General features: G+C 41.1%; 1 protein-coding gene and 1 long non-coding RNA gene across 3 annotated transcripts in view; both read left to right on the top strand.

Annotated features, from left to right (window-relative positions):
- The window catches only part of LOC135429083 (uncharacterized), a 114196-nt gene that overhangs the window by 91999 nt on the left and 707 nt on the right, over positions 1 to 21490 (top strand). Inside the window, exon 1 of one of the 2 annotated variants that reach the window (XR_010436365.1) lies at positions 1618 to 1668. The exons of the other annotated variant lie outside the window; for it this stretch is intronic. This is a non-coding gene — a long non-coding RNA (uncharacterized LOC135429083). Of the gene's footprint in view, positions 1 to 1617; positions 1669 to 21490 lie in introns of those variants that run through there. 2 annotated transcript variants of the gene reach the window in all.
- Positions 9433 to 9780, top strand: LOC135429103 (uncharacterized). Its single transcript, XM_064683298.1, has one exon. It carries the CDS (start codon positions 9433 to 9435, stop codon positions 9778 to 9780), a length of 348 nt encoding a protein of 115 aa, XP_064539368.1.

Raw genomic sequence — 21490 nt, 5'->3', positions numbered from 1 at the left:
TTTCGCTCATTCGATTTTCAAATTTTGTTTGATTTGCCTGTCCCCCTGCACCCCCCCCCCTCCCTCGCCCTCCCTTCTGCTCTTTGCTTTTATATCAAATCGAATTTGCAAATTATTTGGTAAGCAGCTGGTTTAGCTCAAGTTTTGGCTTGGCTTGGATTTGGGTTTCAGTTGCGCTCTGCGGGCCACAGTTGGATTTTAATTCGTGCTTAGACGCAGCTGCTAAGCAAAATCTCTGCTGGATTTGCCTGTTTCTAGACGTTGTTGTTGCTGTTGTTGTTTGTTGCTTGTTGCTGTTTTCCAGCTCACTTCACTTGAGTTGATCTTCTAAGCAGTTGGCGGCTTTTCTTTGGCTTGCTGGCCATAAAATTGAATTTAGTTTGATTGCATTTGATTGTAGCTTATCAGATAGCGAGGCAACAACAACAACAACAACAACAACAACAACAACAACAACAACTGCAACCACAATTTATGCATCGTTAAGTTTTTAGTGCAATTGCACACGTCTGACAGTTCAAATGCTAAGCATTTGCATAATGCGCTCGGTGGGGCTGCCTGCCAAAAGGGACTCTCTCGCCTTGAATTTAATTTTATTTTAATTAAGTTTTCGCACTGGGAGAGAGTCGAGTCGAGTCGCGTTGAGTGTGCAGCGTCTTGATGCCACGTCTCGCGGCAGCTCTGATGAACTGCTGACAGGCCGCGAAAAGTGTTCAAGACCCGTAAATCGTGGCGCACATATGTATGCCTGGCTTGGCTCTGGGCCCAGGGCGTCGCTGCCATTAGGTGGGAAGCTGCGCCTAGAAAAAAATGAGAAAAACTCTCACTTTGGTCTATTAATGATAATTCACACGGCAGCCTCAAGTGCTTTGTGGTGAAATTATGCGCCGCGTTAATTGCACCTGTTCCAAGGTAAACGCAATTTGGCTGCCTTTGCCTGGCGACCAGCCCGCTTATCCCAATGTATCTGTATCTGTAGCTGCAGCTGTAGATGTATCTGTATCTGTATCTGGCCGTGACGTGCTGCGTTTTGTAATTGAAATGGATGTGATTGTTGTGCGAGTGTTTTACACAGGATTTGCACAGCTCGCTGCACAATTAAAAGCTGTCAAAATTTTACATTTGCCACGCCTCCCCTTGCCCCGCCTCGCATTGTGTTTTCTCCTCCATCGGCTTTTGAGATCTCAAATCTCAACTCTCAAATGCCTTTTGACTGTCGCCGCGCCAATTTAAAAATCATTTTCACACACGAATGCGCATTCTCGCATTTCTCGCTTTTCAGCCCGGAAATGTTTGCTGGCCCGCACCCAGAAGTAAGTGTCCGCCCCGCCCCCCTCCCGCCACCGCCACCGTCCGCCCTCAGTCGAGCGATAATGAAGCCGCCAATAGGCGTGAAATCAAGCAAAAGTTTTGTTTATCTTTGGCCGAAAAAGCGTAGCAAAAATGTATTCCATGGAAAATAATCGTTTGCGTGTGCATTGCCATTCAATTGTGTAAAGATTACAATTTGCGGAATAAACGTGCGCAAAAACCCGAAATGCTTCAAAATCAAATAAATAAATAAATAAATATATATTATAAGCCAGACACAGCAATAATAATCATTTATTATTTTATTTATTGCAGTTACAACCAAATATCTGCAGCAGCTAGCCGAAAATCTCTGAGGTAAGCATTAATTGCAACTATCTCACGTAATGCACTGTTTCCACTTGTCTGCATTTAGTCGCATTAGCAGCTAAATTCACAAATATATATATAAATAGGATAGGAGTAGCCCGGGTTAAGTGAATAATGTTGAGAGTGAAGCTGCAAATTGTTTTTATAATTCACGCCAACTTCAGTCAGACTCTGCCTAAGCAACTCGTTGCATTCCTTTATATATATTGACTTGCCTCAAATATCCTATATAGACATGGGTCAAAATTTCCCAACCCCATAACTCGGTCAAATCTCATCCGATTTTCACGAGGATTCACTTTTTCTTCATGGTTTTCCCTCTAGATTAATCTGGCATTCAAACCTGAACACATATTTTTTAATCGAAATTCATGTGAAAATCTTGCCCCAAGATTCGAATATAGACATAGCTCAAAATTTCCCAACCCTATAGCTCGGTCAAATCTCATCCGATTTTCACGAGGTTTGTCTTTTTCTTCATGGTTTTCCCTCTAGATTAATCTGGCATTCAAACCTGAACACACATTTTTAAGTCGAAATTCATGTGAAAATCTTACCCCAAGAATCGAATATAGACATAGGTCAAAATTTCCCAACCCCATAACTCGGTCAAATCTAATCCGATTTCGACGAGGTTTCACTTTTTGTGCATGGTTTTCCCTCTAGATTAATCTGGCATTCAAACCTGAACACATATTTTTTAGTCGAAATTCATGTGAAAATCTTACCCCAAGAATCGAATATAAACATAGGTCAAAATTTCCCAACCCCATAACTCGGTCAAATCTAATCCGATTTCGACGAGGTTTCACTTTTTGTGCATGGCTTTCCCTCCAAATTAATTTGGCATTTCAATCTGAGTACGTATTTTTTAGCCGAAATACATGTCAAAATCTTACCCCAAGATTCGTATACAGACATGGGTCAAAATTTCCCAACCCCATAACTCGGTCAAATCTTATCCGATTTTCATAGGGTTTTTGTCTTTGTTCATGGTTTGGCCTCTAGATCAATTTGGCATGTTAATATGGCAACATTATATTGGGTCAAAATTCATTTGAAAATGGAAGGGTTTTTTTATATGAGCTTATATAAACAATTCTCAACGATTGCTCTAAAGCTCTTTCTAAGTGCTTTTGATGCATGCACTAAATACTTATTATAACTATTTTACTGCTCGATATAAGCTTAAGATTTCCCATAAAGCCATAGTATATCGTACATGGACTAATCTTCAGATAAGTCTTGTATTAAGAAATTGCGAGCTGAAAGTTTCTCACTCACAATTGAAGAGATCACAAAATTCGAAGTATGTTTCTCAACTTTAGTTTAGCTGTTCATTTGATGCTGCCTTTGCCTAATGCGGTCTGAGGTCAAATAGTGTACACAAGTAATTAAGATTTAATAGATATGTCAAGTACTTTGAAGCAGTTGACCAGCTGCTTGGGATTGAATATTAATTTGGCAGTGGGTCAAATATTGGCTGTGCATAGCTTTTAAATGGGCTCAAGTCCGAAAATTTGCAAGTGTTATTAAAGTTGGCGTCGCGGTTAGCCACGGGCTGTGCTCCACAATAATAATTAACGCGGAACGTGAAGTACATTGCGGTTGCGGGCGGCTTGAGGATGAGGAGACCGCAAGGCCAATCAAAGCGTCATTGAAACGGAAACGGAAACAGCAAGTCAAACGGCAGTCGGCCGCAGGAAATGAAGCGCACAAGTGGCCAGGCGCTAGCAAAGCGACCACAAATTAGCGTGCAACGAACGCGTGAGTCAAAAGATTTCAGATTCTTTCTGATGAATTATTAAATATGATCAAAGATAGGAGAAAAAGCTAACCAAAATGCCAACTGGGGCAAGTTTGTCAATGTCATCATTGCCGTTGCAGTTGCAGTTGCAGTTGAATGTGCGCCCAAATGAACACCGCAATGAATGTGCGCCGCATGACAAATACGTAAAGTTTCTTTTGAAATTAAGCAGCATTTGCTGCCAATTCTTAACTACATCAGCGACAAACTTTGTCCTCGACGCACTGTCTCGCTCTCAACGAGTTCGCATACTCTATACGAACTATCAGAATGGGTATGCTGGGCTGGTATAGCGAAGGCAAAAGAAGGAAACTTTAGCCTCATAGTAATATAATATATTTTGGATCAGCCGAGTTGAGCTGGTCAGATCTTTGGACTTGAAATCTATGTTCACCTTATCGACAGGTTTTCTTTTATCAGAAATCAGTAAATGTCGATTTCCCATCCCCATTTATGGGTCTTTTTTTTTTAGATAGTATCAAGGCTATAAATCTCAACAATATTTCGCTCTCCCAAAAACTAGAAAACGCTTAAGCGATAAGCCCTGAAATCGACAGATAGTATCAAATCTTTCAAGCTCTTTCTCAATACCTCGAAAACTCTTTAACTATAAGCCCTGAATCTTGGTATACACCCAACTTTAAGTATTATCTTAAACAGTCTTAAATTAAAAAGTAATCTGATGAGAAAGACACGAGTTACTTGAGATGAGCTGGGCAATAAAGACATACATTAGCTACAATGGACAATCGTTTGTGTCTCGATCTGTTTATGCAAATGCACTTTATTACAGGATATCTTCCCAGCGGAGATTCACATCTAGATCTCAGTTCGCTTGTCTTTCTTTTGGCTCCCCGGTTGCTGGCACTTTTTTGCGTCAGTTCTTCAGCTGCTTCTTCGGTTGCAGGGCCAAGCCAGGCGCTTGCTCATTTCAAACTTTTGACACAGAAACTAATTTTGGCAAGCGGGTGCTGCCAAGCGAGAAGGAGCAGCTCCTTGCTCCTGGCTCCTTTCTGTTAGCTCCTGGTTTGCTGGTTGCTGTTGCTGTTGCTTTTCGGGTTTTTGCCGTCTTCTGTGCATTTAGTGGCTTTTCATTCTTTTGCTGATTGCAATATTTCATTGCCTTTGCGGTTCGTGTGTTGCATACTTTCGAGCGGCGCTGAGGTTTGCCTTAATTAATTGCCCCCCCCCACCCCCGAAAACCCGCCAGCCCACCACGAATTTCCTCAGTTCTTAGTTTTTCCTTCAGCCTTTCCTTTCCCTCGTTTTCGCTCTTTCAATCGCAATTGTCGCCTTGGCAGCTGCATTTCTCGCATGCCGCCTGCATTTTAAAGTGCTTCGGCATCGAATGGCACTTTAATTGCAATTTGATTTGATTTACGTCGCCTTGATGGCGGTCTCCTTTACACACACACACACCCCGCTCCCCCCTCTCCCGCCCCCCTTTAATAGTTTGTGCAATTAACGCCCAGCTGGAAAGCGCTCGGGGCCTTGGGCCTAACATTGTATCTGTAGCGCGAGGCTGTCAAATCAACTTGTCGGACTCTGCATATCAAATTTTCTGATTTACGGCATTTTGATTATGTGCTAAGTGTGTGTGTGTGTGTGTGTGTTGTGTGTGTTGTGTATATTATGTTGTGCCCAGCAGTTGGCTAATTGCAACTGACAGCTGGGCAAAGAGCTTAGAGTCGGGAGCATGCCCTCATATATGGGCAGTTGATATAATAAACGACCTAGACCCAAGTCGAACAAGACTCAAGATACTTGAAAATTGCATTTTCCATACACAAAAATCAAATAATTTTCCTCATCTTTCACTCGTTCAAAGGTTAAACGCCGCACTTAAAAATAAATGTACAATCCTAAAAGCTACAAGCTCACAAATTGGTATACATTTAAAATCCATGTGAGCTTATTGTGTTGTCATATTGTTTTCAAATGGCAACATTGAGATCAAGTTTTAAATACCCTGTAATCAATGGGAATGCGGTGGCAAGGCGTATATTGCAGTTGTGCAAATGTGTGTGGGAGCAAGAGAATTGGAATATAACTTGAATTATATTTTATCAAATATGCCCCTTTTCCAATACATCCAAAACTGTAAAATAACGAAGGGTCAAACATTTAGTTTTTCTATATGAACTTATTTCAACTATATACTTTGCAGGCCTGAAAGTTTCACAAAGATCCAACCATGAATACAAAAGATTTTTAAGAATGCATTTTCCATGCTTTGGGGCTAAGGAAGGGAATAATTTTATAGAAATGAGCATGAATATTTGCTGGGGCTCTTCTAAACTTTTTACAGGGTATCTCCTAGTCGAGCAGCGTTCATTCTTACTTGTTTTCAAACTGCACCTTCCACCTATACAAATTCGCTCAGAATGTTTTTATTTCGTTCAGCTCTCAACAAACTCTCAATCTGTTAAGCACACACACACACACACACACATACACAGACACACACTCGCACACACACACACACACATACACAGACACACACTCGCACACACAAAGCATACGTAAGGCAATTTCAAACAATTTTCTTTGAAATTAAGCCATTAAATGAGGCCAAAAGGCAAAGGCATATGAAAATTCAAGCATGTGCAAATTCTGTTGAATCTGTTTGCAATCATATTTAACCCCCCGCCCCCCCCACCTCCCTCCTCATCCCCTCCCGCTGCTCAAACACGACTGGCCGAAAGTGGGCGTGGCATGGGCACAGCTTATGCATTAAGCAGCCATAATCAAAGCGCCCCCCTCACCCTCACCCTCCCCATATGGCGTGTGAGAGATTGTGTTTTTAAAATGCAATTATTGAACAATTTTATTGTGCTATCTGTCGAGTTTTATGCAGAGGCAGGGGCAGGGGCAGCGGGTCTGTCGAGGGGCGGGGCAGCTGCAACGAACGTTGACCAAATGAGCGCAAATTTCGACAAAATTTCGAACAATAAAAATTAGCAATTGAGATGCGCATCTTTCAAAGTCAATTAACAACTGCAGCAGGCGCTGCATTTGCCGTGGCCAAAATATGCAGTAAAAACTAGGAAGAGGCAAATTAAATGCTGCCTTCACATGCTGCTGCTCAAATTTCACTCATGCCGTTAATAATGCAAATGAAAATGGCAATGGAAATGCCGAATACGAATGCTAATGGAAATGGGAAATGGGAAATGGGAGATGCGAGCTGCGAGCTGCTGCGAGCTGGTAAATGGCAGATGTTCAGGCAAATGAAGCTAAAGAGCTGATTACATTTCATTTGCAATTTAACTTACTTTTATTTGTACGCTGTATTTTCATGGCATGCCCTTGCCGAGAGGCTATTATGATATTGCCATCAAATATGTGAGACGGGAAGAGGAGAGATGTCTACAATCCCATTAAGTATATGCATAAAGTATATGTATATGTAAAGTAAAGTTACTCTTAAAGTATATGTAAAACTACCCTCAAGCCGGAAGAGACGTCTGACTGCTGCTATGAAAACTTATCTCTCGGATGAAGCTTTGCCGGCTCGAACCAATATATCATAAGGTGGCCATAGAAACTATTCGAGTATTCAGTTCTTAAATGAGTTCTTATATAGGAGAGCATAAAGTTGTTATATTTTTCATACCGGATCTTAATCAAGCTTGGAAATTGTACGCTTCCATTTGCTTTCTCTTTTTTTACTGAAATACATTTAAATCAATCCATTAAACAATAGCCCGTATATTAAGTTACTCTATAAAAAACCAGAACTACAATTCCAAAGGAAAAAAATACATTTTACCCTTTTTAGCCATTTTTTAATGGGTTCAGGGTATACAACAAATCTATTGTAGATTCTGTTCATGGTTCAAACTAACTTTCTGCCTTTAGATTTGATATGTGAATTTGTTTTTCTACAGTCTTGAATTTGGTTTGGATGCAAACCATGTATTGTCATAGATTCATAAAAAATGAAACTCTTCAGAAACAATTCAATTTTGAATGTAAAACAGTTTTATACTGAAAATATGGCACAATCTTTAATTTTCTTAGATGGGATGCACAATAAATCTCTTACCAAAAGTGGCAACAAATTATAGTTAGATGAATGGCTGAAATTCCATATTAATTATGTCTTGGAGCTGAGTCTGTCTCAGAGGTTTCTTTTTTTTATGACAAACATTTTATGTTTTTTGACTTTCTGATCTGTTTCTAATTTTAAGCTTAGGCCAATTCTGAGTCCTAGATTTTGTCTGCTTAAATTTAAACAAAATTGAACCTCTCATCTCCAATTTATTTCGATTCTCCTTTAGAATCGTGTTCAGTTGTAAAGCATTCGGTTCGATTGTCTTTTGGTCAACTTATTTGGTTCGATTTTCTGTTTGTCAGTAATTTTGTAAGTTTATAAAAGTATATTGGAAATTGCAACTTGAACCGGTTCGATTCCCTACAAAAATCCCAATTTGCAGCCACTTGTCTGGCAAAGTATGGAAATAAGTTTGCAAGGGTATTTGTTTCTCGGCCTTTTGCAGATGAGTTTTTCCGTCTTGTTTTTGTTTTCTTTGCCGTGCGCGCTCAAATTTCTGCAATTACCGTTGCATCGCGGGGGGTTTTTTTTGGGAGGGGGGGGGGGGGGGAATGTTGCGAGCAATTGCATTTTCAATATTTTCAGCAGCGGCAGCTTTTTTTTTTTGTACGTTTTGTCCAGATTCTTGTGCACTACATCTATAAATTTTTAACTACAAGCTCTTGAATGCAATTACTTTTCAATCTTTTTTGCCCTGCGCACAGTCTCAGACAGACTTCTATGTGTGTGTGTGTGTGTGTGTGTAGTTGAACGCGAAAATTGCTTATTTCAACATTGAAGTTTGCAAAGTTCGCCACGTTTCGTTTCGTTAGATTTAAAAAGCAAAAGTTTGCCATAATTTTTATGCCAGAGGACTGTCACTTTCTTCTTCTGCTTCGTCTTCTTCTCTTCTATTTTTTTTAACGCTCACTTTTTGCCACTTTTAGTTCGTATTTATTTTGTGTGTAAAAGTAGGTTGAACTTTGTTTTATTTGATCTAGAAATTGACATGATTGTCTTATGCAAAAGCAAAAGGAGATGAGAAGAGAAAAATTAAAGTAAATATGAAAAAAAACCGAGATGAAAAACTTGCCATGAAATATACGCGACACTTTTCATTCATCTGTTTTCGCAAGCCAGACAGTTATAAGAAGTTTGTCTTTTGATTTAAAAAGAAGAAAACTTGAAAACTTAGCCGAGTCCCAACTGAGAATGGGCTATAAATCGCAAGGATTACAGAGCTTGGCCAGAGTCAAGCTTCAGCTCATATATTTTGACAACGTGCCGGAATTGAATTGATTGTCGAATTTCAGCTGATCATTAATGAACATCTATCGCGCAGCAGCTGCAATCCAGGAACTAATCCCGGCAGCCTTTGCTTCTTACCCCTTTGCGGCCTGCCGCAGGACATGCAACTGCTTGTCTTACAGCTGCTTGGAAAATTGGTCTAATCTTTTTGTAAGGCCAGGCGATTTTTTTAAAAGTGCTGACAGTAGCTGTCGGTGCAAGCCGCTTTGGCCGGATTAGCGATCGGATTAAGAATGAACATGTTTGCAAAATATGTGAAACTTTATGGCTCGCAAGCAGATTAAGAATGAATTGTTTTTTATTGCGGCGCAAGTCAAAGTGCGACACACACACGAACAGGTAGACCTCCAGCTAGGTAGAACCTGTGCACAGACCCCAGAAAAAAAAGAAGGGCCAAAGTTCAGGCAGGTACGTGGCACATCGTACGGTCGAGTGCATAAAAAGCAAGTCGAACGCATTTGCTGACATCAAACCCAAAGCAAACTCTGTGGCAGCAACAACAGCTGGAGAAGCAGCAGCAGCAGCATCATCACTTCTCGATCTAAATTGAGAGCAATCAAATCAAAGTGTCGCCACAAAACACAACAACTGCAACTGCAACATGCCACGCTACCAGCAACTTGTTAACGAGAGCAGCAGCAGCCACTCGCCTCAGCAGGATCCGGAGCAGCCGCCCAGCGTTGCCTTCCATCTGTACTTGTATCGGGAGCAGCTGGCCCGTCGCAAGGTGGAGTATATGCGCCTGTCGAAGGCCAAGTACTTCATTACCGAAACGCTGCTGGCCAAGACGTGGCGCAATCTGAAGGGCTGCAGCGCCGACGACCTGAAGACGGTCAACAATCAGATTGTGTTCAAGCACAAGCTACGCCATCAGATACATCGTTTGCGCAAGCTACAAAATCTGGGCATTCGCAATGCCAATCCGCACATGGAGAGCACCGAGCTGTGAGGCAATTCCTCTCTCCCTCCCCCTCCTCCTTCCCGCACAGTCCCCTCGGCTATGACCCGAGCATGGCGGCAATGTGTGGCATCGTGTTCCCAGTTCCCATTCTTAGTTTTAGTTTGTAATCGATTTGAGGCTGTTTTAGTTTGGCTTAAGGCTAAGTTACAGACATGCCGCATAGCTGTTAAGAATTAAAGATCTATTTAAAATGTTCACAAATGTCTATATTTTGGCTTAAATAAACCCGACACAGTTGACCGCCACTCAAACCACACGAACCACACGAACCACCCGAGCCACTCTCGCAGCAATGCAAGCCACCTCCAAGCGCTGAGGCCATTTGCGGCGACAACTAATTGAGTTCCCCCAACGTTTTGACATCTGTCAAATGAAAGTCGCAAAACTGCCAAGAAATGTCAACTGAACTTGTGCTCTACCCAGCCACCCCCCGTCGCCCAACCTCCCCCTCGCCCAGCTGCCTGTTTGACACTTCATTTATGCACAATTCGTGTGCTTTGAACTTTTGCATCAATTGCAAATGCGTTTCAATCAGACTTATGACTCGACAGAATTGTAAAAAATTGCACGGGGCTCTAAAATTGGGCGTGTCACATATTGAAAAGTTGCAAAGTGCGGAATATTATTTAAATGAATTTTTTTAATTTAGATTATTAAAAGTAATTTTAAAATTGAAGACTTTGAATTTGATATAAAACTAAATTAATAAATGTGAATAATAGTAGAATAGAATAGAATTAAATCCTAATTTGATTTAAAAATAAATAATTAATTTAAAAAAATAATAAAATTTAGTTTATTCAGCTCAAAGTTTGTTGTTCTTTATTTATTATGTTTATCTGTTCAGCTTTTTGTAACAACCTTCCGGTTCTATCATTAGCAGAATTTGTTTAATCAACTCTAGGTTTGTAAGGGCCTTCTGTTCTTTCAAAGCTTTAACTGGTTGAGAATTACAAGCGTTAAGTAAGAAGCATACAGAAGCGCACCTTTTGTGTGAAAGAACTGTGTTAGAGCAAGAGCTTCGCCCTTTTTCATACCAAATAGTATTTTATTTGCCTAAACAGATTATTTATATATAAAAGTGGTTCTTCGGTAAATCTATATAATTACTTTGTTATCAATAAATAAAATATGACAAATAATTAAGAATTCTTGTAGTCAACTTCGATTCGATGATCCCCCGATTCGATTGCTGGCCATTCATAAAATCAAAACCTTTTGTTTTTGTCAATTAATCGAGTTTAAATTTAAAACCAATTTTCGTATATTTTTTGCAGTACATTTTTAAACACTTTAAAATTGATTTTAATTTGTAACCCAATGCTTTCTTTTTTTTTTTGCTACCGCGTGGCTGCCATTTAATTGCCCATCATTTTGGCAAAGTGCTTAACGCTCAACTTAACACCAGCATAATTATTTTCAGTCGAACAATATTAATAAATACCTGCCACACCCATACCACAACAACAAATTAACACACACACACACACACACAGAAGAGTGTGTAAATAAATGTGGTGAGCAGTAAGTCAATTTTATTATTGGAATGGCCAGCGATACAAAGGTCAAACAATAAAGGAATCATTATATATATATATATATATATATCAAAAGCATTTTAATTGTCAGTGCACACACACACACACACTTGCACACACACACACGCTCAGTTGTAGTTACATATGCCTGCAATTATTGCAATTTGCAAAACACTCAAAAGTATGCTATGAAAATGTTGCGCACATTAAATTTTCCACACAATCAATTTCTTGTCCCCCCTCCCCCCGCCCCCTCCGCTCAGCCGTCTGACAGACGCGCCGAAGGACATATGTTAATTTCTACAAAATATATTTATTTATGCAACTACACACACTCACACACACACACATGCACACACACACACACACACTCAGGCACGGGCTTAATCGCCCAAACTTCCTGCTGTCAATTGTGATGCATATGAAGAGCGCTGTTTGCCCAAGTTTTTTCAAGTGTAAGCAATCGCATTTGCAATATAAAGCAAGCCCTTCTTCAATGCTCACAGCGTGAATATTACTCGGCTTTGCTCGGCCACAGTTTATGACATTGAATTTAAAATTGAGTTGCCATTCATTTTCGTTGCCCGATTGGGTTTTCCAATACCTCGTAAATACGTTATTTTATTTCTAAATGAAAAATTGTTTGAAATGGGAAATTTAGTTTCGAATCGATCGGATCTTAAGCCACCCCTCCTTCCACCCCTCTTCTAGGGATTTATACAAAAAGCTGTCTTAAAAGAAATTTATTGCTAAGGCATCAAAAATAAAAAATGTTGCCTTTGCACAATTTCCATCAATTTTCTACCCCTGCAGGTGGAATTAGCTAGAGCCCCATCTGCCACACAAAAGTTGTGAAATTCTTATTGTTCGGGATTTGGACTACACGATCATCATCAATCAGTCAGTCAGTCGGTCAGTCAGTCCGTCAGTCTGTCAGTTTATAGATTATGCATAGTTTCCAGTTTAAGCCTTGGACTCTAAACGGCATAGTTTTCAGCTTGGCAGCTCACGGCTGTCGTAAACTTACAGCGACAGCTGCGCCCTTGGTTAAAGAGTCGATTAGTGCGCTTCATTATGAACATCATTTTCATTATGTTTATTACGAGGAGCTACCCCGCAAGCAGCCAACCCCCCCGCTCCCCTGTACGCAGCACTTTGGGGCGCGTCCTTGCCGAGCGGTTTCAAGTTAATGCAATAAATAAAATTTCAACTGCACCGCCGGGCATGTTTAGCCGCATGAAAAGCGACAGTAAGCCCTGCCTGCATAAGAAGTTGCCTGTTTATCTTAGCCGGGCCTGCCTTTTGTTTGCCTTGCCTTCCCTTCCTCTCCTGTCCGGGTTCTTTCTCTGTCCTGTCCTCTGTTGTCCTGTCTGTCCGTCTGTCCACTGGTCGGTCCCTGACCCGTTTCTTTGGCTACCGACCTGTTTGTTTTCTTGCTTTCAGAAAAGAAAAAAAAAGGACCGAGTGTCCGACAATAAGATACCCAGCGCCTTGCATTCGGTGCTTAGAGTCCGATCGATGCAATTTTCAACGATTCAATCAGGCATACAAAATTGTGTATAGACAACATCGCAAGGATCTACCCTTTAAGAATAAGGTTATTTTTCCAATTTGCGCGAAAAGAAAGTATCTATGAAAATAAAAACTATTTCATCTTGTGGCAGTCTCATTGACTAGATAAATTATCTATAATCGATAAATTAGAGCTAAGTCATGGACAGGTACGGAACTGGATCAGCTTTCGGTTCCGGGAGCGACTCTCTCGAGATAGTCGTGAGAATTATCTAATCATTTGAAATATATTAAGACTTTTAGGCTAATAAATAAGATATGCAATAGTCGCATAAGCTATATATAATATTTACTACATCTTATAATCTTTGAATTTTTATATCGATATTTATCGATATTCGATAAGAGGTAATAAACTCGTTCTGCGTATGGAAGAATCATTCTTTTCCTGCTGCCTGTTACATGCTTCTGCACAAGTCTATTATACCCTTCACGCCCAATCTCACTAGGTTCAGGGCATTAAAAGAAGAAAACTTGTGTCCCACCAACCAACAGCAACCCTCCCCCTCCCCCTCCCATACCCCACCCCCTACAACCAGGCAGAACGCCTGTTTGGTTAGCGGAGTTGCTTAGCTGCTTGCTTGGCTGGCTCGGCTTGGCTTGGCTGGTTTGGTTTGGTTTGGCTCGGCCGACAGCTCTAATGAGTTTACAAAAAGTTTTGGTTTAACTGGATGCGGCGGGGACGGCGGCGACGGGAACGGGAACGTGGCTAAGACTGAGCCCAACTGTTGGCTGCCCAGCATGTTATACAAATTGCAGGGCTCCTCGCTCCGGCAAAAACTGTCATCAACGTGTCCGAGGCTGAGGCTCAGTCATCTATTTGTTTAACCCATGCCCATTTGCGGATTAAGTCGCATTGTACCTGTTTACCATGCAACTAGACCGGGCGACTATAGTATATCTAGGGAAACTTTTCACATTTATGTGCAGCCAGAATATGCATTTTAATTAGTTTAGCAAAGTTGCCGCTTTCCTCCGTCTTGCTCGTCCCTGTTCCTGTTCCAGCCTCAGCCTCCGTCTCCTTCTGCGTCTGGTTAATTACACAAATTTAATGGCTGCTGCTGCTGCTGCTGCAACTGCTGCAGCATTTGTCACAGCTCTTTAATGTGTGTGTTGCTTTCAAAGTTTTGCATGCCTACGAGCGAGCTGCACCCGCCGCAAAACTTGTTAACATTTCACAAAGCAGCAAATTCAATTAGTTTAGTTGTAGACAAGTGCACGAACGAAGAACAAGCATAATTGCAATTGCAATCGGATGCTATTGACCGCCAGATGCTCTGTTACAGTTCAGCCAGCATCTTTTTGGCTAGACTGTGAGGCAGTGGCTCTCAAACTGTGACTCTAGATAATATAGAATGTTGCAGTGTGTGGCTCATGGAGCACTTTTTGGGCACAATCTTAAGAGCAGGTATTTGGCAAGACAGTGGCCCGATTTGTGGACTCTAGCTTATAATTGACTTGGTATAAATATTATCTCCGCACCTCCGAGTATTAAGTTTTTATATTGTCAAAAATCTGGCGTCTTATAACTAAAGACAAATAAGGTAACAAATTTACAATTATAAATTAACAAATTAAATAATTATAAAAAAAAACCCCGAGAATTAACTTGTTTAACAATAAGTTTGAATACTTTAGCTTCAATATTTCAATCAATTTGGTTTTTGATTTTTTTTACCCAAGCATCAGCCAGATATTTTGTCTATAATATGACAGGTGGTGTATATAAAGAGATCACACTTTGTCAAATAAACAAAGTTGCAGTTCTTCATTATAGTAAAAAAAGCTTACGCAACTAATAAACTCTTTTTCACTTTGTGAACAGAGCATTCGACACCCTCTCTCTCTCTCACATTCGTTTAGTGTGTTGCTCTGTCTATATCTCTCCCTCTCTCTATCACACGCTCTCCCTTGCTCTCTCCCTCTCCCTCGCTCTCCTTGACTTCCCCTCTCGCTCTCCTTCACTTCCCCTCTCGCTCTCACTCTCTTACATTCGTTCAGAGAGAATATCTCTCCCTCTCCCTATCACACGCTCTCCCTTCCTCCCTCTCCCTCTCTTTTTTCCTCTATCTATCTCTTTCTCTCTCCCTCTCTCTCCTTCACTGCCTCTCTCTCTCTTTCTCAGCTGTTGTTCATTTAAGTAAATTACTTAAAGTTCCTGCTGCTGCTGCTGCTTCTACTGCTGCAGTTGGTCCATTGCGATAAATCTCTGTCGCCTGGACTCGCAATTTACTTAACAATTTTCATCTAAGCGCATAAATTAATATGTCCAAACATAAATCTGTTGACTGTTTGTGGGCGAATGTCCGTCCAGTGGCAACATTTGCCAACAGACAGCAATGCAACAGCCTGGCGACAACAACAACAAAAAAAAAGGCAACTTACTTCATTAGAATTTTCAATAAATTAATTTCAATATAAATAAAGTGCAGCCCCCGCACAGCGAACTCTGCTCAGTCCGTCCGTCCGTCTGTCAGTTTGTCAGTCTGCCAGCTCTTGTGGCACTTCATCTTCATCTCGACTGCAGTTCGGCTCCTTCCATGTTGCACACGTCTGTGGCGTCACTTTAAGCAGCTGCTGCACATTTCACTCAACGCTCCGCACATGGAATTATAGGAGCTTCACCCGGCTGCTGGCCACATCTCCCACCTCGACTTGCTTAGCCTGAGCCGTGTTTAGCTGCCTGCGAATTGGGCGCCCCAAAGCGGTGATTATGTCGTCTCCGCGTCTCCACGCTCCACTCTCCGCGCTCCGCGTCTCCGCGCTGATGCGCTCATTGCTCAGCCAATTTTTCTTGCTGGCATCAGTTGAATAAATTAAGATGCTCTGTAAAGCAGCTAAATGAAATTGTTTATTCCCATACCCTGCATCCACTGCAAGTGGGCATATAGGTGTTTTAATATATCTGATCAGCTACAACAGTTGATTAGATCGAGTCCTGTCTGTCTGCCGTCTGTCTATAAGCTCAGCTTAAGGGAACATAATCGACCGAGACGCTGAATATGCACTAAAAACTCTTGTATGCCAGATGAGAAACCAGTTAAATGTTCGATAGCCCGCTCTTTTCTTACGAAATCGATAAATATCGATCTGCGGCCTATGCCTTTTCTGTGTTTATCAAAGTTTATAAGAGAAGCCGGATTTGGATTGTAGATTTTTGTATGGCTAATAGTATGTTTCTTTCGGTAATCGATAAATATCGATCCGTAGTTGATTATATTTCGTATATAGATTTTTGTATGGCACACACATGTCAAGAGTATGTTGCTTTAAGAAATCGATAAATATCGATCTGTAGTCGAGGAGCTCGAAGTTCAGAGGAGATACCAAATTGTATATGTATATTTTTGTGTAGCACACACAGTTCAAGCGTATGTTGCTTCCACAAATTGATAAACCGAAACCGAACTTGATATGTTGATTTTTATGTGGCTCAAACAGGCCAAGACCATGTTTTTTTTTTAAATCGATAAATATCGGCTTACAGCCTTTGACTTTTGTGCTTATTTCGCAGATTAAAAGATTTAGAGACGACAACTTCTTGTCTGATATTCACAGATCCAATTTATTTCATATTTTTTGTCCTACTACCCCCGTTTCCCCTTAAAGCTTTCTTAAGTTTACACACATTTAAGACCCGCTCATCCATTCGATTACAGGGCATCTGCCCGTCGAGCAGCCTTCCCTTGAACATTTTTACTTGTTTTACAGCTGCAGCACGGCTCGTATACTTGATGTGTCTTTAGTTAGCCTTGATCTGTGAGTCGTCCCACCCCTCTTCCCCTTCCCCTTACCCTTCCCCTTACCCCACCCCCCTCCCCGCCGACGACTCTGCTTGGTTGTTAGCTCATTAGGTTGCCGCTGGTTTTTAAGCCGCTTATTGTATGAGCTGCGGCTCCAACCGCAACTACTTAGTCTAGCTAGCTGCATATGCTGCATATTGCGGGTGTCTGTCTGTCTGTGTGAGTGTGTGTGTACGTTTGAGTGTGTGTGTGTGTGTACCACAGCTCTAATTGCATTTTAAATGCTGCAAGTATGTTTCTTGCTGGGGCTGGGGCGATTTGGCAGAAGCGATGAGCAAGGTCCTTGGCCAAGAAACTGACACGACAGGCTCGTGCCTCGAAGTCGTGCAGGCTCGTGCCTGTTCTCAAAAGCACGCGCAATTAAGGCACGATAAATAGCTAGCCCAGATATGGAGAACATCAGAATATTGCAACCCCTCAACCTCTCAACCCCATCTCCTACTAAAAGTGTGTTCTTTGGGCTTCACGCATGTCTCTTGCTCGTGCTCATGCTCGTGCTCGTGCCGTGTCTCGCATGTGGAGTTCCATCTCTAGCTTGGCGCTCTATTAATTGGCAAATGATACGCTGCATTTGTATTAAACTTTAACCTGCTGCCACTTAATTAGCTGCGGCTGCGACAACGCCAAAGCTCCGTGTAGCTGGCATTTGTTTTAGCCACTGCGGCATTGCGTTAACTACTTTTTTATATCACCATCAATCTGCGGCCAAGTTTTCTGTGGGTGGCAACAACAGCAACAACAACAACAACAACAACAACAATAGCAGAACGGATAGCTTTTTCCCACATAGTTTTTGCTGCTGAAGTTTTGTGCGAAGAGTCAAGCTCGAAAATATATATGTATATTGAAAAATGCAGTAGTTTTTCCCAGCTTGGCCAAAAAGTTTCCTTTCCAATGGCTTTGCCTTTGCCTAAACTGACGTAAATTTATAATGACAAATTGCATTTGGCGCAAAAACAGAAAGAATGGGTTGAAAAAAAAGAGAAGGAAAACCCAACCAAAGGAAATGGAAAATGTGCAACTCTCTCGTGGTTAGCTGCAGCCAATTGAGCGTGAAAAATTATGATGCACCGTGCGGTCGGCTGCAAGAAAAACGACTTGCGACTTGCGACTTGCAACTTGGCCAAAAGACAATCGCAGCCGCTTAATTATGGGCTGAATGTCATTTCGAGCTGAGGCTGAGGCTGAGAAGTGTGCTAAATCCGCTTAAATACAAATTTATTCGCGTATGCAAATACCGTTCGTACTACGTGTAATTTAACTGTTTTGCCAGCGATTACAGTTATGTATGGCCAGGTAATTCAACAAGATTAAATACAATTAGTGGGCCAAACTAAAACCAACAACCCTCCCCCTTGCCTCCCTCCCCCCTCCTGCTGCAATTAGTGTAATTACAGGCAGTTCATCAGCGCATTAGAGTATTATAGACGCAAATCACAATTGGGGCTAAGATGCACGCTTCACATGGCCAGCTTAGCACTCGAATTGTATTCCAGCTATTTAACCACTGCACCACATACACACACTCACACACACACTCACACACACACTCACACACACACTCACACACACACATACACGCACACAATGTTGTTTGCTTTCTGGCCACAATCCAGAGCAGCGCCTCGCAACCGCACAATATCCGACTGGGCCAGCTTCAAGTAAAGTGGCTCAAATTTCACTCAAACACATTTTGTTGTATAGTTGCTTTAATGCCCTTACGTTGGGGTGTTTTAGCTCGGGCAGGCTTTATGTAACGCATCAAGGCAGAAAACGAACAATGCATCTATATGTGTAAATCTGTATAAATGCCTGATCAGGCCAAGAAGATAGCTTCATATAGCTTCATCCAGCTGTAAGTCAGCTAGGTGAAACTCTAGCATAGATTATTTTCTTCTTCTTTGTGGCAGCCAGTATCAGATATAATCACTAGCTATATAGCACTATATACTATATAATGACTATAGCTATAAGCTGCCTTATAAAAGGATTTTTTGTATGCATTTTGTATGTCGGAATCGTTCAAAAAATGAGTTTATGTATAGGCAACTTTTTTGTTTTCAAAGAAAGACAGAAGTTACGAGCTATACCAATATCATCAAATATTTGGAAATCCATTTCGAATCGGACTCAAAAATCGGTTCTTTCAATTTATTTTCATCAAACTCGGCAATTAAGAGCTTCCCTATGCTCCTTACATAAAAGCGTAATTCTCTTAATGGGGGTCTGAATGAAACTAAGAGTTAAAACCCCCCAAAAAAAGAGAGTATATATTTCTGAATATATGCTCGAATTTCTGCACGTTAATTTGCTGCAAGGGTGTTTGATATGCGGCTAAAGTATCATTCCTTCTAAAAATCTCGAAGGAGTATCATACTGGACATGAAGCTAAGAGTTCAAACCCATTAGAAAAGAGAGTATATATTTTAATAGATATTCAAATTTCTCTACCTAAATTTGCTGCAAGGGTGTTTGATCTGCGGCTAAGCAAAGCAACCTAAATTCAATTTGTTGTTGTTGCTGTTGTTGTTGCTGTGTTTGGGCCGCCGACGGCGTTGGGTCATGGCAACATTTTGCCCAAATGGGCGTCACGCGATAAAGCAAAAAATGACACGTTTTTAATTTTACTTCACACCTACACAAAAGCAACAACAACTTGGCAACAACAAGGAGCAGCCATGTAATCAAAACTGCAACAGAGCAACAGTCACAGCAACAACAGCAACAAACAACAACAACAATAAACAACAACTGGCAACTGGCGAGTGGCAACAATGCCGTGGGTGCCAACTATAAGAACGCAACGGCAGGCGAGCAAGAGAAAAATTAGATTTATCACGAGTGGTTGCCGGAAAAATTGTCAACATTTATCAACATTTTTCAGCGACGTGTTTTGGCCAGCAGCAGCAGAGCAACAGCAGCAGCAGCAGCACCTCAAGAAAAAGAACAACAGCAGCAACAATTGTAGCGGTAACTAAGCCGAAGTATGCCAGCGTCTGGCCGGGGCACATAGCTGCCGTGTCCGGTGCGCGTCCAAGTAGCTGCCGGAGATGAAGACGGAGTCGGAGACAGGAGCTGGAGCTGGAGACGGGTCGGAGACGGGGACGGGGAGGCAGATGCAGAGGAGGGAGGCCTTTGTGCGGTTGCGTTTGGCGCATTTTGATTAATATCCGCAAGCGTGGAGCGGCACGCAGGAAGCGCTGCTGAGCTGCTAAACAACAACAACAGCAACAACAACAACAACAGCAACAACTGGAAGAAGTGAACTGTAAGCCGCTTGCAAAGATTTTGTGGGCAGTCGCTTGATTGTGAAAAGTGGTCACGATGACGACCAAAAATTCACTCGCGAAAAATGAAAACAAAGTTGAACCGCAACAGCAACAACAAAAGGAGCAACAACAACAACAACAGGAGAAGCGTGTTGACCATTTTCCCGCGCCCCACGCGACAGTTTTCCCCATTTTCCAGAGTTTCCTCCCCTCTCCCTAAATTGGGCCCTGGGCAGCTGCGATGAGTGCGGTTTTATATGCTGCTGACTGCTTTATTTGATTTCGAATATTTTCTTGGAGCTTGTGTGAAAATTGTTAAAAATTACTTGCGATTTGTGTGGCACTTCTTGTCTACTTAGGGGCCAAATTGAGTTTTCAAGTTGATTGGATACAATACGCTCAGCAGCAACGGAGGCGGCAGCAACAAGCAGGCAATTAATATTGGTGAGCAACAAGTAATGAGTGCTTGAGTCAAAAGTGCACGACTTGCAGATACCCTGCTCGAGACAAAAAGCAAATCTATAACTCTTCAAGAGAAATGAGAGCGAGAACTGGCATATTTCTGATATGTGCAAATGATATAGACCAATTCCTGATAGAGGAGTTAATCGAAAGTGCTCGACTGGCAGATACCCTGCTTGAGCAAAAGCAAATCTATAACTCTTCAAGAGAAATATGATTAAGAAGTTGCATATTCCTGATATATACAAATGATAAATGCAAATGCCTGATACAGTTCTTAATCAAAAGTGCTCGACTGGCAGATACCCTGCTAATGGCAAAAAGCACAGAAATATGTAAGTCTTTAAGAGCAATGTGAGCAAAGGTTGGCATATTTCTGATATTGATACAATTGACAAATACAAATTCCCGATATATGCAAATGTTGCTGAACGTGTTGCATATCAAATATGTTTTCTATAGGGTAACTGCTAGTCGGGCACTCCAGTATACAAGAAATAGGTGTCCAAAATGTGGCCCATTCTGTATTCATGTTGCCACCAACGCTTATAAGCTCAAAGTTACGCTGAATATTAATATTTATCGATGTCGTGACAGTGGGAAGAATATCAATAATTTTAGCTTAATTTCAAGAGTGAAATTTGACAGTTCTAGAAATAACCCAAATTACGTCTATATATGAAATATTTATTTTTTTATAAATAAAAAAAATATTTATATATATAAATTATATTTATACAAATATTTATAAATATTGAATATTTTTGGAATATTAGAAAAAAGTTAACAAATATGCACATGTTTTTCTAAGTGGGAGAAAAAACAGGAAACTTTTGTGAAACTAAGACAATTTGTAATAATTTGGAGATTTTCTCAAGAAAAACTTTTTTTGGGTGTCTTCCTTTGATCAAGTTAGATATATATATATATATATATAGATATATAGTTGAACCTTATCGCTTTGACCTTCAATATACACTGTACCCCAAACTGAAGTATTCACATGCCGTAAAAGCCACCTCTCAAATAGCTAAAGATTCTTTTAGCCCACATT

The sequence above is a fragment of the Drosophila montana genome, unplaced genomic scaffold (assembly GCF_035044405.1).
Source record: "Drosophila montana isolate Dmon_TW-CO22-7 unplaced genomic scaffold, ASM3504440v1 contig_2583_1, whole genome shotgun sequence".
Taxonomy (NCBI): domain Eukaryota; kingdom Metazoa; phylum Arthropoda; class Insecta; order Diptera; family Drosophilidae; genus Drosophila; species Drosophila montana.
Note: the sequence above shows the minus strand (reverse complement) of the source record. Positions and strands in the feature narration are given on the sequence as shown.

What these genes read in the sequence shown, in the direction of transcription:
- LOC135429103 (XM_064683298.1), top strand. Translation starts at nt 9,433, where the DNA reads ATGCCACGCTACCAGCAACTTGTTAACGAGAGCAGCAGCAGCCACTCG.